The 25,347-nt window shown below is 37.8% G+C and overlaps 3 protein-coding genes across 3 annotated transcripts in view; 2 read left to right on the forward strand and 1 right to left on the reverse strand.

Annotated features, from left to right (window-relative positions):
* The window catches only part of LOC149744299 (dedicator of cytokinesis protein 11-like), a 40,908-nt gene extending 28,745 nt beyond the window's left edge, over window positions 1-12,163 (forward strand). Inside the window, exons 5-8 of the mRNA XM_089904457.1 lie at window positions 4,228-4,303; window positions 4,877-4,986; window positions 6,809-6,920; window positions 12,008-12,163. Coding sequence (XP_089760583.1) covers window positions 4,228-4,303; window positions 4,877-4,986; window positions 6,809-6,920; window positions 12,008-12,078 — 369 coding nt within the window. The 3' untranslated portion in view covers window positions 12,079-12,163. The remainder of the gene's footprint in view (window positions 1-4,227; window positions 4,304-4,876; window positions 4,987-6,808; window positions 6,921-12,007) is intronic.
* On the reverse strand, window positions 9,095-11,017 carry LOC149744300 (uncharacterized). Its single transcript, XM_089903897.1, has 2 exons — window positions 10,972-11,017; window positions 9,095-10,684 (listed from the first exon to the last, which is right to left on the reverse strand). Exons 1-2 carry the CDS (start codon window positions 11,015-11,017, stop codon window positions 9,096-9,098), a joined length of 1,635 nt encoding a protein of 544 aa, XP_089760023.1. The 3' UTR covers window position 9,095.
* A 1,351-nt stretch (window positions 12,164-13,514) lies between the features above and the next one.
* LOC149744301 (dedicator of cytokinesis protein 11-like) lies at window positions 13,515-21,960 on the forward strand. The gene is made up of 3 exons (XM_089904458.1): window positions 13,515-14,948; window positions 16,205-16,320; window positions 18,495-21,960. Exons 1-3 carry the CDS (start codon window positions 14,759-14,761, stop codon window positions 18,762-18,764), a joined length of 576 nt encoding a protein of 191 aa, XP_089760584.1. The 5' UTR covers window positions 13,515-14,758; the 3' UTR covers window positions 18,765-21,960.
* The last annotated feature ends 3,387 nt before the right edge of the window (window positions 21,961-25,347 follow it).

Below are 25,347 nucleotides of genomic sequence, written 5' to 3' on the forward strand. Positions count from 1 at the left end.
GATGTCACAAAGAAAGAAAACTACAGGCCAATATCACTGATGAACATAGATGCAAAAATCCTCAACAAAATACTAGCAAACAGAATCCAACAGCACATTAAAAGGATCATACACCAAGATCAAGTGGGGTTTATTCCAGGAATGCAAGGATTCTTCAATATACGCAAATCTATCAATGTGATAAACCATATTAACAAATTGAAGGAGAAAAACCATATGATCATCTCAATAGATGCAGAGAAAGCTTTCGACAAAATTCAACACCCATTTATGATAAAAACCCTGCAGAAAGTAGGCATAGAGGGAACTTTCCTCAACATAATAAAGGCCATATATGACAAGCCCACAGCAAACATCATCCTCAATGGTGAAAAACTGAAAGCATTTCCACTAAGATCAGGAACAAGACAAGGTTGCCCACTCTCACCACTCTTATTCAACATAGTTTTGGAAGCTTTAGCCACAGCAATCAGAGAAGAAAAGGAAATAAAAGGAATCCAAATCGGAAAAGAAGAAGTAAAGCTGTCACTGTTTGCAGATGACATGATACTATACATAGAGAATCCTAAAGATGCTACCAGAAAACTACTAGAGCTAATCAATGAATTTCGTAAAGTAGCAGGATACAAAATTAATGCACAGAAATCTCTGGCATTCCTATATACTAATGATGAAAAATCTGAAAGTGAAATCAAGAAAACACTCCCATTTACCATTGCAACAAATAGAATAAAATATCTAGGAATAAACCTACCTAAGGAGACGAAAGACCTGTATGCAGAAAATTATAAGACACTGATGAAAGAAATTAAAGATGATACAAATAGATGGAGAGATATACCATGTTCTTGGATGGGAAGAATCAACATTGTGAAAATGACTCTACTACCCAAAGCAATCTACAGATTCAATGCAATCCCTATCAAACTACCACTGGCATTTTTCACAGAACTAGAACAAAAAATTTCGCAATTTGTATGGAAACACAAAAGACCCCGAATAGCCAAAGCAATCTTGAGAACGAAAAAAGGAGCTGGAGGAATCAGGCTCCCTGACTTCAGACTATACTACAAAGCTACAGTAATCAAGACAGTATGGTACTGGCACAAAAACAGAAAGATAGATCAATGGAACAGGATAGAAAGCCCAGAGATAAACCCACGCACATATGGACAACTTATCTTTGATAAAGGTGCCAGGAATGTACAGTGGAGAAAGGACAGCCTCTTCAATAAATGGTGCTGGGAAAACTGGACAGGTACATGTAAAAGTATGAGATTAGATCACTCCCTAACACCATACACAAAAATAAGCTCTAAATGGATTAAAGACCTAAATGTAAGGCCAGAAACTATCAAACTCTTAGAGGAAAACGTAGGCAGAACACTCTATGACATAAATCACAGCAAGATCCTTTCTGACCCACCTCCTAGAGTAATGGAAATAAGGACAAAAATAAACAAATGGGACCTAATGAAACTTCAAAGCTTTTGCACAGCAAAGGAAACCATAATCAAGACCAAAAGACAACCCTCAGAATGGGAGAAAATATTTGCAAATGAAGCAAATGACAAAGGGTTAATCTCCAAAATTTACAAGCAGCTCATGCAACTCAATAACAAGAAAACAAACAACCCAATCCAAAAATGGGCAGAAGACCTAAATAGACATTTCTCCAAAGAAGATATACAGAATGCCAACAAACGCATGAAAGAATGCTCAACATCATTAATCATTAGAGAAATGCAAATCAAAACTACAATGAGATATCATCTCACACCAGTCAGAATGGCCATCATCAAAAAATCTAGAAACAATAAATGCTGGAGAGGGTGTGGAGAAAAGGGAACACTCTTGCACTTCTGGTGGGAATGTGAATTGGTTCAGCCACTATGGAGAACAGTATGGAGGTTCCTTAAAAAACTACAAATAGAATTACCATATGACCCAGCAATCCCACTACTGGGCATATACCCTGAGAAAACCAAAATTCAAAAAGAGTCATGTACCAAAATGTTCATTGCAGCTCTATTTACAATAGCCAGGACATGGAAACAACCTAAGCGCCCATCATCGGATGAATGGATAAAGAAGATGTGGCACATATATACAATGGAATATTACTCAGCCTTAAAAAGAAATGAAATTGAGCTATTTGTAATGAGATGGATAGACCTAGAGTCTGTCATACAGAGTGAAGTAAGTCAGAAAGAAAAAGACAAATACCGTATGCTAACACATATATATGGAATTTAAGGGGAAAAAAATGTCATGAAGAACCTAGGGGTAAGACAGGAATAAAGACGCAGACCAACTGGAGAACTGACTTGAGGATATGGGGAGGGGGAAGGGTGAGCTTTGACAGGGCGAGAGAAAGTCATGGACATATACACACTAACAAACATAGTAAGGTAGATAGCTAGGGGGAAGCAGCCGCAAGGGAGAGGGATATTAGCTCGGTGCTTTGTGACAGCCTGGAGGGGTGGGATAGGGAGAGTGGGAGGGAGGGAGACGCAAGAGGGAAGACATATGGGAACATATGTATATGTATAACTAATTCACTTTGTTATAAAGCAGAAACTAACACACCATTGTAAAGAAATTATACCCCAATAAAGATGTTTAAAAAAAAAAATCTTAATGTGCATATGGGTCACCTGGGGAATGAAGACAGCGATTCTAATGTAGTAGCCCTGGGGTGGAGCTTGAGATTATGCGTTTCAAACAGGCTCTTGGCTTTTTCTCGTCTAAGGACCATACTTTGAGTAACGAGGTCCAAGAGAACACCGAGAATCCTCTGTGCTCAGTGTTTTCTTTTTAAGATTTGCTGCTGTTACATGCCTTCATATATTTATTCAACTGGAAAACTGAACAAAACATTCACTTTGCAAAATATTAGGCACCAGGGATTAAACTGTATTCCTTTGCTTCTCCTTCTCTTTGACAGCCTCCTTTCAGCACTTCCTGATGAGTGGCTTTTAACTCATCACAGTTGGTCTGTGCTTTTTTCTCCCTGTGCTTTTTTCTCCCCTTAGAATCTTAGAGTTGAAAGGAACTTTGGAGGTGATCAGTCTTCCACTTGGCAAAAGAACATTTTGCCATAGTAGTAATAAAAGCTTTCCTTCTCACATTAGATCTACAAGATTTTCTATCCACTGGTCCTAGTTTTGCCTTCTAGTGATACATAGAACACATCCATTTCTACCTCCACGTGATACCCCTTCACACATGTCCCTTCTAAATTTTTCTTCAGGCCAGATATCTCCACTTCATCATTTGTTGTTTCAAACCCTTTACATTTCTTGGTTGGAGTCTTCTGGACATGCTCCATTTTACCAATTGCCATTTTAAAATGTGGTGTATACTTTACAGTCTGTCCAGTGCGACTAATAACTCCTGCCCCACCCCCACTCCACGTTCTGTCTGGCCCAAGATCACCTTCACATGTTCAGTAGCCAAGTCACATTGTTGGGTGGCAGGTGAAACTGTGTCCTTTACAGCTTCCTTTGGAAATTCCCCATAATAAATGCCCATAGATTTGTCAAGCCTACCCTGGGTTCCTGAGAAAGCTGCTTTTAAGCCTCACTTGATTGCCTGTACCTCCCAATTATGTAAATCAGCTAAATGTGGACACTATATCACTTACCTGGGTGGCAAGCAAGCCTTTCTTCACAAACACAGTTACTCATGCTTATGCTTACTCCACAACATTTGACAGTGATATTTGGAAATATTTTACTTACCTGTTCTTTCTTTTGCAACTCAAGATCATGTAGGGCCTCTGGTCACACCTCTCCTTCTAGTATTGCCCTTGCTTCAAGGAGGAGAATGGAATCATGTTTAGATCACACCAGTTGCAGCTTTTACCAGCCACCTAGAGTTGTGTCACTTTGCCAGAGGTCATGGTTGTAACAGTGTACCAGGATCCATTTTCTTTTTTGTGTGTGTGGTACGCAGGCCTCTCACTACTGTGGCCTCTCCCGTTGCGGAGCACAGGCTCCGGACACGCAGGCCCAGCGGCCATGGCTCACGGTACCAGCGCCACCAGGGAAGCCCCCAGGATCCATTTTTAAAAGAGATGTCCCCTAAATACCAATACTGATACGTGATTTAGACTTTCACAGTGAGCTTTGTTTAAAATTAGGGTACCATCTCATTGTTAATTCCGATTTCTTATCCTAGTGTACAAATGTATTTAAATGACAGAGGTATCACACTGTGTTACAGGCATCCAGAGATGAGTTTGCATGTGGCTTCGCTTCACCTACAAGTAGAGGGAGTCTGAGCACTGACAAAGACACCGGTAATTAAAAGTCCTTTAAAGATTATACGTGGCATGGCTGTTTAGAAATGTACCCTATACGTCTCTGTATTTTTGAAATATTTCATAATAAAAACTATACATAGCACAATCTCTACTAAAGTTTAATTAAAATCTTACACTTGCAGCCACATTTCTTTGCTTAGGTTTCCTTGTCTCAGCTTGTATAAAATTTAGCTTAGTATACTAAGAAAATAAAGGATAATGAGAAAAACACTGGTTTCCAATCATCTGTCTCCAGTCCTGGACAAGACACTTTCTTTTTCTGGGCCAAACTTCCTTATCTATAAAATTATCTAATTGTTTGCCTTTATTTTATGACTTGCAAGGAATTTCTTGTAGTTTCATACACGTTAAAGTGTTTCAAGGAAAAAAAATTGCTTACCCTTTATTTGGCTTCTTATTGTGTTTTGATGTAATATATAAACTTCACATTTTAGATGACCAAGATCTATTTCCTAAAATATGTCTTTACTTAAATTAACCCAGTGCTTAGTTTTAAAAATATTTTTGACAGTTCCTCCTGTTGCTAACAAGGACTTGGCTTTTTTCCAGCTTATGGGTCTTTTCAAAATGGACATGGAATTAAGAGGGAAGATTCGAGAGGTTCCCTCATCCCAGAAGGAGCAACAGGATTTCCAGATCAGGGCAGCACTGGTGAAAATGTAAGAACCTAAATATATAGGATAACCCTAGTGATGTGTTAAGTTACAGCAGTCTTTCTTTTTATGCAAATAGGGGTCTCTCTACTCTCCTGTAGTCTGTACTGGATCTTTAAAAAGCATCCCATAATGCTTGGATGTTGTAGCAGTTCCTTCCTATCCTGGCAGCTGCTACTTGGATATTTTAAAACTGTTTATAGAGGATAAGGCATTCATCTTTAAGAGTTCCAACTTTGAATACCTCCTTTAACCCTAGCACTCTGTAAACCTGTTCTAGAGAGGGAAGGTTCAAGTTTAAAATGCCTAATGTACCTTGTCACTTAAATCACTCCCTGGCAGGATTCAGCTTTTTATTCTTTTGTAATAGAGTAATGACATTAACATGGGAGAAGAAAAATTAGGTCCCCAAATGGATGATCTCAGCATCCCAGAATCACTTAATCACAATATATTCTCTAACTCTTCTATCAAATTATTTCAAGCCTGACATTGAAGTTTGGGATATGTCTGCCTTGAGACAGAGAAACCTCACTTTAGACCAGTAAAGCCTTGTCACGCTGCTACATAAAATCAGAGAATCATATAAAATTAGAATTAGAAGGGTCCATAAAAATAATAAATTCCAACTCTCAATTTACAAATTAAAACTGGGATTGTGATTTAGGACAACCACACAACTATGGCAGGGCCAGGCCTGAACCCAGGTTTTCTAATTCCGGCACTTTTTCTCCTAGATCATGGCATTCTTAGGGTGCATCTGGGGGACTTTATAAAAATGGATAGCTGAGCCTCATCCCCAGAATTTCTGTTTCCGTCAGTCTGGGGGCTTGCTCATTTGTATTTCTAAGTTCCCAGGTGATGCTGATGCTGCTGGTTGGGAACCACCCCTTGAGAACCACTGGACTATATACTCCATTGAGTCTTTGCATAGTTAGTAATTTAATCATAAAGGTTCTTATTTCACACCATTTAGAATTAAGACAACAGACACTGTCATAGGTAAGACACATAAAGGACAAAGAGGTAAATGACTTGCCAGTAGCCACACAGCTAGCAAGCGTTCAGGACCTAGATGTTTTGCTCCAAGTAGAAGTTCTTGGTGAGTCCTAGATTAGTAAATATATATCCCCAGCCTAGGTTAGCTCAGCTGAAAGTATTGGTTTCGTTAGGAACAAGTATTAGTATTCGTTAGGAGATTGTCATTGCTGTATTCATACAAATCCCCAAATAAGTCAGATCTTGTCATTTTTAACTGATATTTTAACAAAAGTCACTAAATAATAGGAACATCACTACTTTGTAGAGGCTCTAATTTTGAAGTATTACTGGGTCCTCCTTAGTAAAATTATCTTGTAATGTCATTAAGCCCCCTTTTTAAGATAGATTTTCTGACCTATTATTTAGACGTTGGATTTTAATAAACTCTAAGGAGAGATTGAAATTAAAGAGTTTAAAATGCTTCTTATGCTTCGATGTACCTTAGTTAAGTTTCTCCTTGACGTAAAAGCTATTTTTTCCTGGAATAGCCACATATGATTATTCAAAATGTTTTCTTACTAAAACACAGGACCTATGGGAATGAAACATACACAGTATATTCATGGCTGTATCTTGATGAAGACTGCAAGGTAATTTCCAGTGATATTATTAGGTACAGTAGCAAAGAAGAGTCAGCCCATTTACCTTCCAAATGTGATATAAAATTTGGATTTATGCTTAGAATTTTCCCAAACAGGACTAATGGTTAAAACAGTTATTGAGTTAAAGGCTATGGGAAGCTACAGTACCAATATTGTTTCAGAAAAGTCCTATCTTTGTATTACAGACTCGGCAGAGTTCTGCAAGGAGTAGTGTATCTCAGTATAACCGATTGGATCAGTATGAAATCAGAAGCCTCTTGATGTGCTATTTGTATATAGTAAAAATGATTTCTGAAGGTGAGTTACCAGCATATTAATCGTGGACTGTACTCCACCCTCACAGGTTTACAAGTTCATGCAACAAATATTTGACCATCATCTGCATGTAGAACACATGCACATTAGAAACAGAACTTTGAAGACTCTGACCTTAGAATGTTCCTATATTTTAACTTAAAATAGGTTCATTTCGGTCATACAAGTTTGATTCTTTGAAATAACGGTTTTTTTGATTTAAAAATTAGTTTCTAAAGTGAGGCAATAGTTTTAGAAGTGCTAAACATTTTTTTCATGCAGAGCATATAATGCATTAAATGACCAACGTAAACAGAAAAAAATAACAATAACCAGTGCCATAGTTAACACTTTAGCTTTTATTTGACTCAGGATTTGGAAAATCAGAAGCAAACAAAAAGACAGGAAGGGTTCTTTGAGGGTAAGGAATGTCGTTGTTATCTTTTGCAGTACCATTATACAGTTTTGCATGGTGTCAGGTTCTTTTCCAGGCTCTGTTCTTTTTTCCCTGGTGTACAATTGTATTATTAACTAGTATTACCATTTCCTCTTTACCTTATATGATAAAATATAACCAAAGGATTTTCATAAACTGCATGTCCTCTGGAAGTAAAATCTTATTCCCAATACCACATTTGTTTACACAATTCCCTCCCCTTTCTTCCTTTTCTGTTTTTGCTCAAAAAAAAAAAAAGTAAGCAGGAATGAAGAACATAAAAGCACCTGGGTTCTGATCATCATAATACAGTAGTTAAATTTTACTTATTTTCTATTTCTTTATTTCATTTTTAGTAAATATTAAATCTTTTTTTGTAATAAGGCAGCATATAAAAACATAAAATAAGTTGATAGTTAACTCACTAGAAACACTGAAACAAATCAAAAGCTAGATATGAATGGTTAATTCTAAAGTATATTAATAAAACAGGTTTAAATAACTAGAATCTTCAAGTTCTAAGAATGTACGATTTAGAGTAAACATCAAAGATTATTGAGGCTATGTGATAAGCCTCCATGTTTGGGGAAAGAAAACAGTAAAGGGAAATCATTTTCAACTCTGGTGGTATTTCATTCCAGGAGATAACGGATCAGTTAATAACTACAGCCACAGCTCACGGTTTTTGTCTCCCCACAAGGTGAGAAATGGGGGAGTATAGAAAGTGACTGCTAATATGTATGGGTTTTTTTTCTTTAGGGTGATGAAAATATTCTAAAACTGTGGTTGTTTTATAAGTTTTTAAATGTACCATAAACTACTGTATTGGGCACTATTTAAATGGGTGAGTTTTATGGCACATGAATTCACTCAATAAATTTGTCTTTTTTTTTTTTAAGGCCCAAGAGGCAACATGGAAAACAAAAAACTGGAAAGAAAAAGAAAAAAGTAGTTGAATACCACCACAGCCCAGGGAAAGTAAGAAGGAGGGTGGTAGGGGGAGAGAGAGAAGGAAGGAGGAGAGGGAGATGCATCGTTGACTAGTTCTCCTCTCCTCCACCCCAGTACACGTGTGCACACACACCCACATGCCCACATGCCACATACAGTGTTAACCAGTGACAAGCCACTGGCTGCTTTTTACATGTCATGGGTAAAACCATAAATGCTTTGTTTCTTGAGAACTTCATAGTTCCCCCTTGTCTTACAGTCACATCTCCTCTTTATCTTTTGTAAATGTAAAGTCATGCTGCATGGTATCTGTTAAGTCATATTCATTTTATTCCAAAGAATATCTGCTTCTTGGTCCTTCTCAATGAATGTATTCTAGTTACCTTGTCAAGTCCAGTAAATATTTCACTTTCGTTATACCTTGTCAAGTCCAGTAAATATTTCACTTTCGTTACTCTATATGCATTTAAATGTTGAACTCTTACAGTCATAAACAGTAGCAACTTAATTTCAGCAAAAAGATGGTAGACCCTACACTTTCATATCAAAGTACAGGGATTCTGAAGAATGAGTTTCCTTCTCTGTAGCTGAAATTTATTAACTGGCAATAATTCACTGTTTCAAAGTCTTAGTCATTTGCCCAACTTTTGGGTAGGTCTTATTGCTTTGTATATTATATTCTGAGAAGTGTATCAGAGTCAGGGGTTATCAATTACACAGTCTGAATTGATAGCAAGACTGTTCTCTTGGAAAAGAAAAGCAGTCTCCTTAAGAGAAAGGAAGAGGGAAAGCTACTCCCTTCTTCCTGGCTGTACTCTGGCTTTTCTCTTTGTTGTAGACCCCAAAATGGAAATCTGGGTCTCACCTTGTGGCTTATCAGTACCAGCTGCACCTGTAGATTCAGCAGTATGCTTCCTCACAGTCACCTCTTCATTGGAAGGTGTCTGGTTACAGCTATCTCTCACCAAAAATCCAGTTTTGTGTTGAGAAAGACGAGTCGCTGATCTTTTCCCACGAGATGTATAGTCAAAAGGAAATACATATGAAGGGGGCTTTCCCTTTCTCTGTGTAAAACGAAATAAGTTAGTATCATCAAGCGTATATTCATCTGCAGTTGCAGGCACTAATGGAGTAGGTGGGTTTTCTCCCGCAGAAACACTGGAAGGGCTCCAAGAGAAGTAACTTTGAGCTCTACGCTTTTGTGTGGAGCTCTTCTGTGTGAAGATCGGTTTCTTTTGTGTACTGCCAAGCCTGTCCTCAGGACGGCTGAAGTCACCTTGAAGTCCATGCCCCCCTTGAGCGCCAGGTGCAGATGTTAAAGGAAGACTTGCAGATGACTTCTGGTTGGCACTCCTTCCTGTGGGAGGCTTGCTGCTGTTAGAGGAACTCTCCAGAGGGGTCTCTGGCACCACAGAGGGGTCCTTACTATAAAATGGAAGTGGAAGCTCGGAACTCTGTTGCTGTTCCTTTTTGTCTGCAGATTTCATCTGTTCAGTATTTGATTGCGTTACCGGTCTGAAGGGCGGATGTATCTGAAATGTGGGTGGAGGGTCCCTGACTGAAAAAACTAGCCCCGTCTTTTGAGTGCGAGGAATGAAGTCGTCATCACTATCAGAACTAGAAGGATAAAGCTGTTGCTCCTTCAGTTTTAGTCTTGCATAAAGCCGTTTATTTTCTTCTTTTAATTTATTCCTTTCTTCTGTGAGCTCAGCAATAAGCTTCATATTTTGTTGTTGGATACGGTCATATTCTTTCTGTAGCGTCTTCCTGTATATTTCGTTCACTGAACAGTGGTCACATACTTTGGAGCTTAACTTATGTTGCAGGTCATTGATGGTGACATTCAGGATATTCTGTTGCTCCATCAACTCTTTAATTTTGGCTCTGGAGCCCATCTGCCTTCTGTCTGCCAATCGCTCTTTCCTCAGACTGGTTAGTTTCCCCTGGAGACAGCGTAGCTCCTTGTCATGGAGCTCTTTTAGTGTTAGCCAGGCTTTTTTAAAAGCGTCAGAAGACAAATCACTGATGCTAACCTGCATTTTACCTCTTGCGGGAGAGCTCTGGCCACTTTCCTTGTCTCCTCCACCCACGTTGCCCGCCTGCGCCTGCATCTCGTCTCCCTGACTGGGACTGGGAAACAGTGGAGACAAACCGCCGCCGGCAAAATGGCGGAAGGGCTGCTGACTAGAGCTGGGCTGCGAAAGGGATGAGAGTTTCACCCCTTCTACAGACCTGTGAAGAGGCTTCAGAGCACAAGGCCGGTGCGAGGATGGCTCGGGGGTAGACAGAAGGGCCCGCTTTGGCGGCGGAAAGGAGACCCGAGCCTCCTTTTGGCGGGAAGAGCTAGTGCGCAGAAGTAAGATGACGCCTGCAAGCCGGCCTGTAACGAGAGGCCGGAGAGACCGGAAACGTGGTGACTTCTGGGAGAGCCATGCTGTGCTGAGCCGGAAGGGCGCCCGAAGGCGGAGGGGTGGACCGGAAGTCAGCGCTCACTTTATTTTTGAAACAAATCTAATTTGACCTTACGTTAGCATCTTATTCCTGATGATCAGTATTTTATAAACGTTGAAAACTATCAGTACTCATGGTCTTGAGTAAATTGGGGAAATAAAGTCAAAACCCACACACTCTTCCCTCCCTGTCACCCCTCTGTTTAGCCTACATTACCTAGTCGTCCATCCCTATCTTCAGAGGCTCTCGCGGGGCAGGCCATTACGTCATTGCCTACTTTTTTTTTTTTTTTGCGGTATGCGGGCCTCTCACTGTTGTGGCCTCTCCCGTTGCGGAGCGCAGGCTCAGCGGCCATGGCTCACGGGCCCAGCCGCTCTGTGGCACGTGGGATCTTCCCGGACCGGGGCACGAACCCGTGTCCCCTGCATCGGCAGGCGGACCCTCAACCACTGTGCCACCAGGGAAGCCCCGTCATTGCCTACTTTTGCGATCCCTACCAGGTTTTTAAATTTAGAAGTGGACCTGCTGACACCATTAGCTATATCTGAACAGGATAAAAAAGGAATGGAAGGTTAAGTGAGAGCAATGTTTTTGTTTTTAAAAACGTCTCCATGAGTGTTTTTGAAGTTAAAAAAAAAAAAAAAAGGAACAGCTCCAAAGAGAAGTATATGTGATAGGTTTAAGGGACATTTATATCTGAAATAGTTGTTCCATTAATGTGTGTGTATGCTTGTATATTGCCAGGACTTCAAGGTTGATAATCCGAAGGCAAAGAGGAAAAAGAAAGTTATCAGTCTCTTCCTCTAAAGTTTAAAGTTCTCAGACTGTTTGGTTCGCAGAGCCCTTTGAGTAGCAGGCGAAGGTGCTTGACCCTACCTTCCGAAAAGTGTACTTAAACGCACCATCTTGCATAAAATTTTAGGAAGCTTATTAAAAATCCCAGGTCAACTTCCCTTCCTCTGTCTTCAGGGATGATAAGCCATCCAAAAGAACATTTATAAAATACATAAAAATAATTGTTGAAGTTGAAATAATTACAGATTAAAAGGTATATTTGGGATTAATTCAAAAGAATACAGTGTGGGTATTGGGCAGTGAGATGAGATAGGAGGAGAGGATATAGATGAGACAGAATTGGCTGTGAGTTAATGGTTGCTGAAACTAAGTTATTGGTACTTTGGAGTTCACTGCGCTATTTGCTGTAAGATCTATGCTATCTCAAGATGTAACACTTTATTCATTCCATTTTCAGATACACTCTTAACTTACTGGAATAAAGTATCTCCTCAGGAGCTCATAAACATCCTTATACTTCTAGAATAAGTTATATTAACTTATTTTCATAAAATTTCCTCTTATTTTTGGGAGCTTAATTTTTATACATAATAAAATATTACCCCCTTTCTGTTTTCAACAGCATATTTGTTAATAATGTAGGAAATGTTAAACTATTTTGATAGTTTAGAGGCTGATGTACAGGTTCTTCACACATAGATAGAAGAAAAACATGGAAATGAAATACTTGTGATATTATAGAGAACTCTAGCTAATAATAGTGCATCCTTGCAGACCATCAGGAGTCTTTCTGTGATATGGAAAACTGGAAGTGGCATCAGCTGTCCTAAATCATTCATTTAGAGCAGATGCTGGCTTAATGGAGCAGCTTAAATGTTGGAATTTAGAATTTGTACTCTTATGTAGAGCTGAGTAATTCTACTCACTTCAGAAATGCATATATATATATATATATATATATATTTCCATATATATATATATATCTTCATTGCAAGGTCCTTAGGGAAAATAATCTAGCCTTTTTCCTAGGTGGAGGTTGGAAATTGTCCTATATTGTATGCTGAGCTATTTTTACGTCATTATTGAAAGCTAAAAGAAAAATTAGAATGAAATGTAAGAAATTTCTAAATAAATAGTACACATATATGATATCGTGTGTGTCTACCAAAACACAAAGAGGGTAATCTATGCATAAAAACTTAGTAAAGTCTTTCAAAATTTTGCAGAAGATGTCAGCAAATAAAAGTTATGATTAAAGAAACTACTCTAATTATATTGCAATGTTTACTAATGAAAATATATGATGTTGGGGATTTACTTTAAAAAAAATAAAGGCGGTAGGGAGTGTGGAGGGAGAGCATGGGACCTGTTTGGGGTATAAGTTAAGAATGGCCATGAGTTGATAATTGTTGAAGCTGGTGGGTGCTGGGTATGTGGGATTTAGTTTGCTGTCCTCTTTACTTTTGTATGTGTTTGAGATTTTCCATACTAGGAAGTATTTTAATGCCATTATAAAAAATATAGCAATTGCCCCAATTGCTTAAGAACCTTTTTAGGTGTCACTGACTGTGCTAGAGACCTTTGGTGTGATACACACTATAAAGTACAAGGGATGATTTGCATTGACGGTTTTTAAAAAAAAATATGTCATTAGAATTGTATATGAAGACATGGAGCTTTTTGGTGTTGATGTAACTGTAGCAAATAAATGTAGAAAGATATAATATGGCAAGTAGTTATTTGTATATTTATTTTTGTATACCGAAGCATTATTGTAATATGATTTTAAATGGGTCGTTCTTTGTGACACATGAATTTTCAAATATTACTTGTTAAAATGCAAAGTATGGTAATATCTTACTAACATGCTATTGTTTTTCTTTCTAGAGTATGTTTGTTTCACTTTAGATATATGGGGAAAAGAAGCAAGGTAATTCCCATAGCACTGCAATTTCCACTTTTTTTCTTCTCTTCCAACAGAGGGCAGTCTTAATTATGCCATGTATAACCTAGATGATTCATTTTGAGTTGACATTAAGATACCCATGATTTATTTAATGCGTGTCAACTCAAAGTTGAAATTAATCTGATGTGAACATTTTTTAAGTTTTCCAGAGGGTAATAGACTGATATGCAGAGTTTCTGCTCTAATCCTAGAACAGATGCTTGTCTCTTCTGAAGGATGTGAGAAAGGGCTAGATCAAGGGGAAGGCAGGAAATCGTAAAGTGAGGACAACTGTAAGATCTGTACTTTTATCTACAACCTGTCAGTACTCACCTCAGTTACTAACGTGAATAGAAATCCCCAACAGCAATTGGGACATGAACTATATATTATTTATTTCTTCTTTTTGCTGTGTAAGTCTTAGTGAAATAAATACTTAAGAAAATGTTTGAGGAACTGTAAGGAAAAGATTACTTATTTCAATAAGATATATTTCAGGGGTAGAGTTAGTCATTAAAGGAACTCAAATAGAATTCTTTTTTTAAGTAAGTTCCATGGCACTTCCAAAAATTAAAGAGGCTGTTTAGATGGGGTTTATTGCTGAGTCTCTGGAACATACTAATAATTCAAGGGATGATTTCCACTGTCTTCCCAGCACTGGGAACTGGTTTAGACCTAATATGGTAACTACCACCATGAACCTTAACCTCTAAGATTCTGCTGACCCGCCCTCTATGTTTATTAGAGGATAGACAAACTCTTTTTCTTCCTTAGTTCCTGTATTACCCGGTTGTAATTTTTTTAATGGAACCTTAAAATTAAAGGAAAACAAAGAAAAATGTGCAAATAGACATGTTTATAGAGTAAAAATTTCTGCTACAAGTTTAACTTGGGTCCAGAAACAGATTAGATAGGCACTCATTCTTAAACATCTAACGCCAGGAATTCTTCCACCTTACGTCAACTCCTAGTATCCCTCTCACTGTTTTCTCTGACTCTTGCCTTTCCTTACCTCCTGAGAAAAGACTGGATCTTATTGGAGTGTTGTCCACTTTACTCTGATATTTTTGAGAAGAAGAAGGGAAGTAAGAAACTCCCTCTAAAGTCCTTACTTGTATTCGTATAGTATAAACTATTTTAAATATACATTAAGCTTCATACAATTTCCAGTGATGCCTCATTGAAGCCAAGTAAATACTGAGCATAACACAGTGTTTATGTGGAAACCTAGTCATTTATTAGTTTAAAAAATCTAACGTTGAGATGTATTCTCAGAGTGCTCCATTTCCTAACTTTAACATTTATTTTAGGGTGCATGATGCCTGGATGTCAAAACACTTTGGAATAGACCGAAAATCACAAACCATGCCAGCTCTTCGAAACAGATCAGGAATAATGCAGGCCCGGCTTCAGCATCTTAGTAGCCTGGAAAGTTCATTTACACTTAATCACAGTAAGTGAAAAATGTGTGTAGGGTACCCATTTGAAACAGATATTAATACTATTTAATCTTAAAGAAGTACTGGCTTAAATCTCCAATACAATTGGTAATCATTTCCCATACATAGATACAATTGCATATCTCTGTTTATGAACAGTCATTTCACCATATGTGAATATATGATAAGATATGCATGGATTTTTCGGCAATTTTAGGTAATGATGGGTTTTTTTCTTAGTTCAATATCAAGGAAGTTAATTTTCCCTTTGAATTATTGTTCTTATATTATTTTACATTTGATATCCTTTATTCCTACTTTAATGCAGATAACGGCATCTTAATATAATAGTATGTATAATATTTGTTTAGAGTCACTATTGTTCATTCAGTGATCTTAAGGGATTATCCATGCTGAGCTGACCGCAGAAATCAAAGAACTGTAAATAGTATTTTGACAAAGATGTATTTCACACAGGTTGAAGTACTGACAAGTCGAATAGGACAAGGAGGAAGCTACAGGGTTATATAAATGGAAGCTATCCTCTGAGGAACAAATATTAATAAAAAAGTCAAAGAGTGAGATAAACGTTCATTTCCACACAGTCCTTTGGGGATTGCATAAAAGGAAGCCAGCAGAACTGGCTTTGCGATAGGGCTAATAATAAAAACAAATGTCTTGAGCAGATGGACCTGAGCTAATAGAGTCAAGACTTTTAAAAAAATGCAAGTCTTACAGCCTTCAGCTTTGCTCTTTGTCACTTGTAAAAATATCAGTATAATGAACCTATGTATTTCAGTTGGCCCAGATGCTTTGTTTTCCTCCTGATTTAGAAACGTCTCATACCATTGGCATCATTGAAAACATCTGGCCATAGGGCGCCACTGTATGTAATGTAGCTGCATTTCTATGAGTTTCTCATTTTTGCACACATAATTAACAGCACAGCCTAAAATGCCTCCTGCGTTATTTCCTGGTTACGTCACCATAGTTCATCACTGAAATCTTGTCTCCAAAGAAGTGGGCACCTAATTATTTGTTGCAGAGCTGTTGATACAGAGCTGAAGTAAAAATTAGTGGAATTGATTAACCCAGACCATATTTGATTAAGGAGTAAATACAGTGAAACTCATTAAGTCTGCAGGCATTGAAAGCCTGCTTTCTTTGTGTTTGTCTCTCTCTCTGAGTCTTTGGAGGAGAAAATCATTCAAAGCTGTTATGTGAATTTCTGTGTTGGGCAGTTTTAATTTTCTTTTTTTTTAAATCCCAGGTTCTGCAACAACTGAAGCAGACATTTTCCATCAGGCACTTCTTGAAGGCAATACTGCTACTGAAGTTTCCCTAACAGTACTAGATACCATATCATTTTTCACCCAGTGCTTCAAGGTAAACATGAAGAGTTAGAACTCAGTCGGTATCATTGAAAAGAAAATATTATGCAAAAACTAATTAGTCAGACGAAGCTTAGTATAGTATAAAAGCCCCCAGTGAGCAGTCAGGAAACTTGGATGGCAGACCTAGTTTGGCTCCTGTGTGACCTTGGGAAATCACTGAGACTCGTGTGCCACATCCATAAAATGAGAGGATTGGACTAATTTGCCCTGAATTTCCCTTCTCTTTTATTTTTCTGTTTAAAAAACAGTTTTCTTTCACACTTTTATGAAAATATCCAGTAATTTTTAGCCCAAATTATGATTGAGTCAGTTTATCCAAACACCCATTGTGATGAGGTATCTTGTCAAGCCAGATGATGTCCAGGCAGGCTGGCTGGCTGGCTTCCCTCGTCAGGTGCCTGGTGGTTTCTCTCAGATGCTTGCCTCTCGATACAAATCATCATTGCTAGGACTAAAAAATAATAATAAGAAGAAGAAATTAAAAGCAATTATCTTGCAGGGTTGTTGAAGGTGTAAAATGAGATAATGGATGTGAGAGTGCTTTGAAAAGTAAAGACTGTATAACTATAATGAAGGGTAACAGTAGTGGGAGAACTCAAAAGTGAAAACTCTTGCTGGCTTTTCATCTGAGTTATACAGATTCTTTTTCTTTTCTTCCCCCCTTCTCTAAGTAATTCAGTTAATTGCTTCAGCCCTCTGGATTTACTATGGAAACCTGGCCTGTGCTTTTCAAAGAGGCTTATCAGGGAAAACTGAATTAGATACTAATAAGAAATAGGCTGCAAAATCCCTTTATGAAGTATTAAGTTCTGATTAAAATGCAGCCCAAATTCATTTTTTATTGTGCCAGTAAGTAAGACATTTGGTCTCAAGGTTTGCATTGTATTCCTTCCTCCTATTCAAATACTTCTCATTTGTTTAACATACATCTCTTGGTAGATGTCAGGCACTATCCTAAGTGCTTTAGAAATATTAACCCACTTTTTTGTCGTGGGTCTGGAGGTGGAAAAGAGGACTGCAAATGGGCAGCAAGGATCTTTTTGAGATGATGGGAATGATTGGGTTGTAATGGTTGCAAAACCCTGGAAATTTACCAAAAATAATTGAATCATGTACTTAAAATAGGTAAATTTTGTGGTATGTAAATTATACCTTAATAAACTTAAAAGTACAAATGTGAACTCACCTTTAATCCTCACACTAGCTTCGTGATATAAATACTGTTATTTTTCCCATCTTAAAATGAGGAAACTGAGGCTCACAGGGAAGTTAATGTCACATAGGTGGTTAGTTAACAGAATCAGGATTCTGATCTAGGCCAGTTATCACAAGAGTCCATGCTTCTAACCACTACCCCATGCTTATTAGAAGTAGACTAACAGAAATATCAAACACCATTCAGGGATTCTGGCTATCAAGGTTACCATTAAATCTGTTAGAGGTTTGCATATTGTTTTGGTTCGTTGTTGTTATTTTTGGCCAAGTTGTAACCTGGTAATTAGTTTCTTGAGGGATAGGAGAGCAGGACTGGAGGTGTTAACCAATGCATTTTTTTTTAAAGTTTCACAAACCAATAGATATTTCTCTACAATTTGTTGTTTCTCTTATTTCTCTATTTGCAAGGAACATTTAAACAATTTACGTAGTCTGTTCAATTGTGATCCCTGTTATTATCTCTACTCATAGAGGGTTTAATTTGCACCAGTGGCTAAAGATATCTTAAACATACATTTAAAAGCAAATTAGATAATAGACTTTTAAAATGGAATTGATGTTTTCCTTAATTCTTACATTACTTTATCAGAGAAATACAAAGGCTGGTTACCTTGTATCCATTTTTAATTTACTGATTTCTGAATTGAGGAGCAATATGGTTAGGTTAATAGAAAATACTCTTCCCATACTAGTTCTGTATTTGCTGTGTTATACTGGAAAAAGATTTTTTTCATCTATTTAAAATTATGGAATTAAGTATAGATGTAGTTTATATAGTATTTTAAGATTTCCAAGTTGAAAGATGGCACAGATGATTTTAGATTATGTTAAACTTTTTATTGTTACTTTTCAAGCAGTGGTTTGATAAACAGGTTGTTGGTAAAGCCTGTTCTCTCATTCTGGGGGGAGCGGCATAAACTATTTCTGCAAATTTTTTTTCATGTTTTGTAGAGCCAAGTTTTAAATAATGATGGCCACAACCCGTTAATGAAAAAAGTATTTGATATTCATCTTGCTTTTCTTAAAAATGGGCAATCTGAAGTGTCGCTGAAACATGTCTTTGCCTCACTGCGAGCTTTCATTAGTAAGGTAAGAGCAGAGCTTTGTGGCTGCGAGTGGCCTTGCTTCATAGCAAGAAGGAAAGGGGAACAGGGATCATTGCGAAGACCTCTCCAAACCTCAGATAAGGAAGCCATTAAATCCTACCTTTGTAAATATTAGAACAGCAAAATACGTAAAGAGAGCCTGACCAGGCATTCCCTAAAATCAGCACGTGCTTTTTATTTTGCCTGTCATCCCTTTCTGAAGAGTATCATTTTAAAATTACCAACTGCCAGTTTTTCTTCTCTTTTGCTTCTTTTTAAAGTATTGTCATGCTGAAGATATATAAGCTGTGAGGGTACTCGTGTATAAGCACTTTGAAAGCAGAGACCAAGTCTTATAACCCCAGGGCCTTGTATGATATCTTGCAAATTGTAGGCACTCAATACATGTTCAGATGAATGAATGCTTCCTTTCAGTGCGAATTGTATCGGTGGCCTCTAAATGTTCAGGCCACTTACCTCATCTAAACTAAAACTTCAGACTAGGCTTTTAGGATAAGTATGACTGAAACAGATAGCAAGATTTATTTCTGATCTGGTTTTGATAGCTTTTAAACATAATTAAAAGCATTAGGAAGCAAGATGGAGTTAAAATTATGGAAAGGCACAGTCTAGGCCTCCACTCTAGTATGTGTAACTCCAACAAGACAAATTCAGTTAACCGATTTGTGTAATAGGATAGCTGAGCATGGAAAACTTTTTTGTCATTATTTGTATGGCAACTTACGGGGCTTAACTGATATAAAAATTAGGTGATCTTGAAGGTTTATTTTTAAATTGACGTTCTTTTTTTAAAATTTTTAAATTTTTGGCTGCGTTGGGTCTTTGTTGCTGCTCGCGGGCTGTCTCTAGTTGCGGCGAGCAAGGGCTATTCTTTGTTGTGGTGCGTGGGCTACTCATTGTGGTGGCTTCTCTTGTTGCGGAACATGGGCTCCATGCATGCGGGCTTCAGTAGTTGTGGCACGTGGGCTCAGTAGTTGTGGATCGCAGGTTCTAGAGCGCAGGTTCAGTAGTTGTGGCGCAGGGGCTTAGTTGCTCCGCGGCATGTGGGATCTTCCCGGACGAGGGCTTGAACCCATGTCCCTGCATTGGGAGTCAGATTCTTAACCGCTACGCCACCAGGGAAGCCCTAAATTGCCATTCTTTAATATATATATATTTTTACATCTTTATTGGAGTATAATTGCTTTACAATGGTGTATTACTTTCAGCTTTATAACAAAGTGAATCAGTTATACATATACATATGTTCCCATATATCTTCCATCTTGCATCTCCCTCCCTCCCACCCTCGCTATCCCACCCCTCTAGATGGTCACAAGCACCGAGCTGATCTCCCTGTGCTATGCGGCTGCTTCCTACTAGCTATCTATTTTACATTTGGTAGTGTATATTTGTCCATGCCACTCTTTCGCTTTGTCACAGCTTACCCTTCCCCCTCCCCATTCCCTCAAGTCCATTCTCTAGTAGGTCTGTGTCTTTATTCCTGCCTTACCCCTAGGTTCTTAATGACATTTTTTTTCTTAAATTCCATATATATGTGTTATCATACGGTATTTGTCTTTCCCTTTCAGACTTACTTCACTCTGTATGACAGACTCTAGGTCCATCCACCTCATTACAAATAGCTCAATTTCATTTCATTTTATGGCTGAGTAATATTGCATTATATATATATGTGCCACATTTTCTTTATCCATTCATCCGATGATGGACACTTAGGTTGTTTCCATCTCTGGGCTATTGTAAATAGAGCTGTAATGAGCATTTTGGTACATGACTCTTTTTGAATTATGGTTTTCTCAGGGTATATGCCCAGTAGTGGGATTGCTGGGTCATATGGTAGTTCTATTTGTAGTTTTTTAAGGAACCTCCATACTGTTCTCCATAGTGGCTGTACCAATTCACATTCCCACCAGCAGTGCAAGAGTGTTCCCTTTTCTCCACACCCTCTCCAGCATTTATTGTTTCTAGATTTTTGATGATGGCCATTCTGACTAGTGTGAGATGATATCTCATTGTAGTTTTGATTTGCATTACTCTAATGATTAATAATGTTGAGCATTCTTTGATATGTTTGTTGGCAGTCTGTATATCTTCTTTGGAGAAATGTCTGTTTAGGTCATCTGCCCATTTTTGGATTGGGTTGTTTGTTTTTTTGTTATTGAGCTGCATGAGCTGCTTATAAATTTTGGAGATTAATCCTTTGTCAGTTGCTTCATTGCAAATATTTTCTCCCATTCTGAGAGTTTTCTTTTGGTCTTGTTTATGGTTTCCTTTGCTGTGCAAAAGCTTTGAAGTTTCATTAGGTCCCATTTGTTTATTTTTGTTTTTATTTCCATTCCTCTGGGAGGTGGGTCAAAAAGGATCTTGCTGTGATTTATGTCATAGAGTGTTCTTCCTATGTTTTCCTCTAAGAGTTTGATAGTTTCTGGCCTTACATTTAGGTCTTTAATCCATTTTGAGCTTATTTTTGTGTATGGTTTAGGGAGTGATCTAATCTCATACTTTTACATGTACCTGTCCAGTTTTCCCAGCACCACTTATTGAAGAGGCTGTCTTTTCTCCACTATACATTCCTGCCTCCTTTATCAAAGATAAGGTGACCATATGTGCATGGGTTTATCTCTGGGCTTTCTATCCTGTTCCATTGATCTATCTTTCTGTTTTTGTGCCAGTACCATTCTGTCTTGGTTACTGTAGCTTTGTAGTATAGGCTGAAGTCAGGGAGCCTGATTCCTCTAGCTTCGTTTTTCGTTCTCAGGATTGCTTTGGCTATTCGGGGTCTTTTATGTTTCCATACAAATTGTGACATTTTTTTGTTCTATTTCTGTGAAAAATGCCAGTGGTAGTTTGATAGGGATTGCATTGAATCTATAGATTGCTTTGGGTACTAGAGTCATTTTCACAATGTTGATTCTTCCAATCCAGGAACATGGTATATCTCTCCATCTATTTGTATCATCTTTAATTTCTTTCATCAGTGTCTTCTAATTTTCTGCATATAGGTCTTTTGTCTCCATAGGTAGGTTTATTCCTAGATATTTTAGTCTTTTTGTTGCAATGGTAAATGGGAGTGTTTTCTTGATTTCACCTTCAGATTTTTCATCATTAGTGTATAGGAATGCCAGAGATTCCTGTGCATTAATTTTGTATCCTGCAACTTTACCAAATTCATTGATTAGCTCTAGTAGTTTTCTGGTAGCATCTTTAGGATTCTCTATGTATAGTATCATGTCATCTGCAAACAGTGACAGCTTTACTTCTTCATTTCTGATTTGGATTCCTTTTATTTCCTTTTCTTCTCTGATTGCTGTGCCTAAAACTTCCATAACTATGTTGAATAAGAGTGGTGAGAGTGGGCAACCTTGTCTTGTTCCTGATCTTAGTGGAAATGCTTTCAGTTTTTCACCATTGAGGATGATGTCGGCTGTGGGTTTGTCATATATGGCCTTTATTATGTTGAGGAAAGTTCCCTCTATGCCTACCTTTTGCAGGGATTTAATCATAAATGAGTGTTGAATTTTGTCAAAAGCTTTCTCTGAATCTATTGAGATGATCATATGGTTTTTCTCCTTCAATTTGTTAATATGGTGTATCACGTTGATTGATTTGTGTATATTGAAGAATCCTTGCATTCCTGGAATAAACCCCACTTGATCATGGTGTATGATCCTTTTAATGTGCTGTTGGATTCTGTTTGCTAGTATTTTGTTGAGGATTTTTGCATCTATGTTCATCAGTGATATTGGCCTGTAGTTTTCTGTCTTTGTGACATCCTTGTCTGTTTTTGGTATCTAGGTGATGGTGGCCTTGTAGAATGAGTTTGGGAGTGTTCCTCCCTCTGCTCTATTTGGAAGAGTTCGAGAAGGATAGGTGTTAGCTCTTCTCTAAATGTTTGATAGAATTCGCCTGTGAAGCCATCTGGTCCTGGGCTTTTGTTTGTTGGAAGATTTTTAATCACAGTTTCAATTTCAGTGCTTGTGATTGGTCTGTTCATATTTTCTATTTCTTCCTGATTCAGCCTTGGCAGGTTGTGCATTTCTAAGAATTTGTCCATTTCTTCCAGATTGTCCATTTTATTGGCATAGAGTTGCTTGTAGTAATCTCTCATGATCTTTTATATTTCTGCAGTGTCAGTTGTTACTTCTCCTTTTTCATTTCTAATTCTATTGATTTGAGTCTTCTCCCTTTTTTTCTTGATGAGTCTGGCTAATGGTTTATCTATTTTGTTTATCTTCTCAAAGAACCAGCTTTTAGTTTTATTGATCTTTGCTAGCGTTTCCTTCATTTCTTTTTCATTTATTTCTGATCTGATCTTTATGATTTCTTTCCTTCTGCTAACTTTGGGGTTTTTTTACTCTTCTTTCTCTAATTGCTTGAGGTGCAAGGTTAGGTTGTTTATTCGAGATGTTTCCTGTTTCTTAAGGTAGGATTGTATTGCTATAAACTTCCCTCCTAGAACTGCTTTTGCTGCATCCCATAGGTTTTGGGTTGTTGTGTCTCCATTGTCATTTGATTCTAGGTATTTTTTGATTTTGTCTTTGATTTCTTCAGTGATCACTTCGTTATGAAGTAGTGTATTGCTTAGCCTCCATGTGTTTATATTTTTTACAGATCTTTTCCTGTAATTGATATCTAGTCTTATAGTGTTGTGGTCGGAAAAGATACTTGATACAATTTCAATTTTCTTAAATTTACCAAGGCTTGATTTGTGACTGAAGATATGATCTGTCTTGGAGAATGTTCCATGAGCACTTGAGAAAAATGTGTATTCTATTGTTTTTGGATGGAATGTCCTATAAATATCAATTAAATCCATCTTGTTTAATGTATCATTTAAAGTTTGTGTTTCCTTATTTATTTTCATTTTGGATGACCTGTCCATGGGTGAAAGTGGGGTGTTAAAGTCCCCTACTATGAATGTGTTACTGTCGATTTCCCCTTTTATGGCTGTTATTTTTTGCCTTATGTATTGAGGTGCTCCTATGTTCGGTGCATAAGTATTTACAATTGTTATATCTTCTTCTTGGATCGATCCCTTGATCATTATGTAGTGTCCTTCTTTGTCTCCTCTAATAGTCTTTATTTTAAAGTCAATTTTGTCTGATACGAGAATTGCTACTAGAGCTTACTTTTGGTTTCCATTTGCATGGAATATCTTTTTCTATCCCCTCACTTTCACTCTGTATGTGTCCCTAGGTTCGAAGTGGGTCTCTTGTAGATAGCATATATATGGGTCATGTTTCTGTATCCATTCAGCCAGTCTGTGTCTTATAGTGGGAGCATTTAGTCCATTTACATTTAAGGCAATTATCAATATGTATGTTCCTGTTCCCATTTTCTTATTTGTTTTGGTTTTGTTATTGTAGGTCTTTTCCTTTTCTTGTGTTTCTTGCCTAGAGAAGTTCCTTTAGCATTTGTTGTAAAGCTGGTTTGGTGGTGCTAACCTCTCTCAGCTTTTGCTTGTCTGTAAATGTTTTAATTTCTCCTTCAAATCTCAATGAGATCCTTGCTTGGTAGAGTAATCTTGGTTGTAGCTTTTTCTCCTTCTTCTCTTTAAATATGTCTGCTACTCCTTTCTGGCTTGCAGATTTTCTGCTGAAAGATCAGCTGTTATCCTTATGGAGATTCCCTTGTGTGTTATTTGTTGTTTTTCCCTTACTGCTTTTAATATGTTTTCTTTGTATTTAATTTTTGACAGTTTGATTAATATGTGTCTTGGCGTGTTTCTCCTTGGATTTATCCTGTATGGGCCTCTCTGTGTTTAATGTAATTGATTAACTATTTCCTTTCCCATATTAGGGAAGTTTTCAACTCTAATCCCCTCAAATATTTTCTCAGTCCCTTTTTTTTCTCTTATTCTACTGGGACCCCTGTAATTCTTATGTTGGTGTGTTTAATGTTGTCCCAGAGGTCTCTGAGCCTGTCCTCAGTTCTTTTCATTCTTTTTCTTTATTCTGTTCTGCAGTAGTTTTTTCCACTATTTTATCTCCCAGGGCACTTATCCGTTCTTCTGCCTCAGTTATTCTGCTCTTGATCCCTTCTAGAGTATTTTTAATTTCATTTATTGTGTTGTTCATGGTTGCTTGTTTCCTCTTTATTTCTTCTAGGTGCTTCTTAAATGTCTCTTGCATTTTCTCCATTCTATTTCCAAGATTTTGGATCATCTTTACTATCATTATTCTGAATTCTTTCTCAGGTCGACTGCCTATTTCCTCTCCCTTTGTTAGGTCTTGTAGGCTTTTACCTGGCTCCTTCAGCTGCTGTGTGTTTTTCTGTCTTCTCATTTTGCTTACCTTACTGTGTTTGGTGTCTCCTTTTTGCAGGCTGCAGGTTCATAGTTCCCGCTGTTTTTGATGTCTGTCCCCAGTGGCTAATGTTGGTTCAGTGGGTTGTGTAGGCTTCCTGGTGGAAGGGACTAGTTCCTGTCTTCTGGTGGATGAGCCTGTATCTTGTCTTTCTGGTGGGCAGTTCCACGTCTGGTGGTGTGTTTTGAGGTGTCTGTGGCCTTATTATGATTTTAGGCAGCCTCTCTGCTAATGGGTGGTGTTGTGTTCCTGTCTTGCTAGTTGTCTGGCATAGGGTGTCCAGCACTCTATCTTGCTGGTCTTTGAGTGAAGCTGGGTTTTGATGTTGAGATGGAGATCTCTGGGAGAGTTTCGCCGTTTGATATTCTGTGGAGCTGGAGGTCTTTTGTG

This window comes from Delphinapterus leucas, chromosome X (genome assembly GCF_059928025.1).
Source record: "Delphinapterus leucas isolate spDelLeu-1000000601 "Yukka" chromosome X, BTC_Dleu_Yukka2, whole genome shotgun sequence".
Classification (NCBI taxonomy): Eukaryota; Metazoa; Chordata; class Mammalia; order Artiodactyla; family Monodontidae; genus Delphinapterus; species Delphinapterus leucas.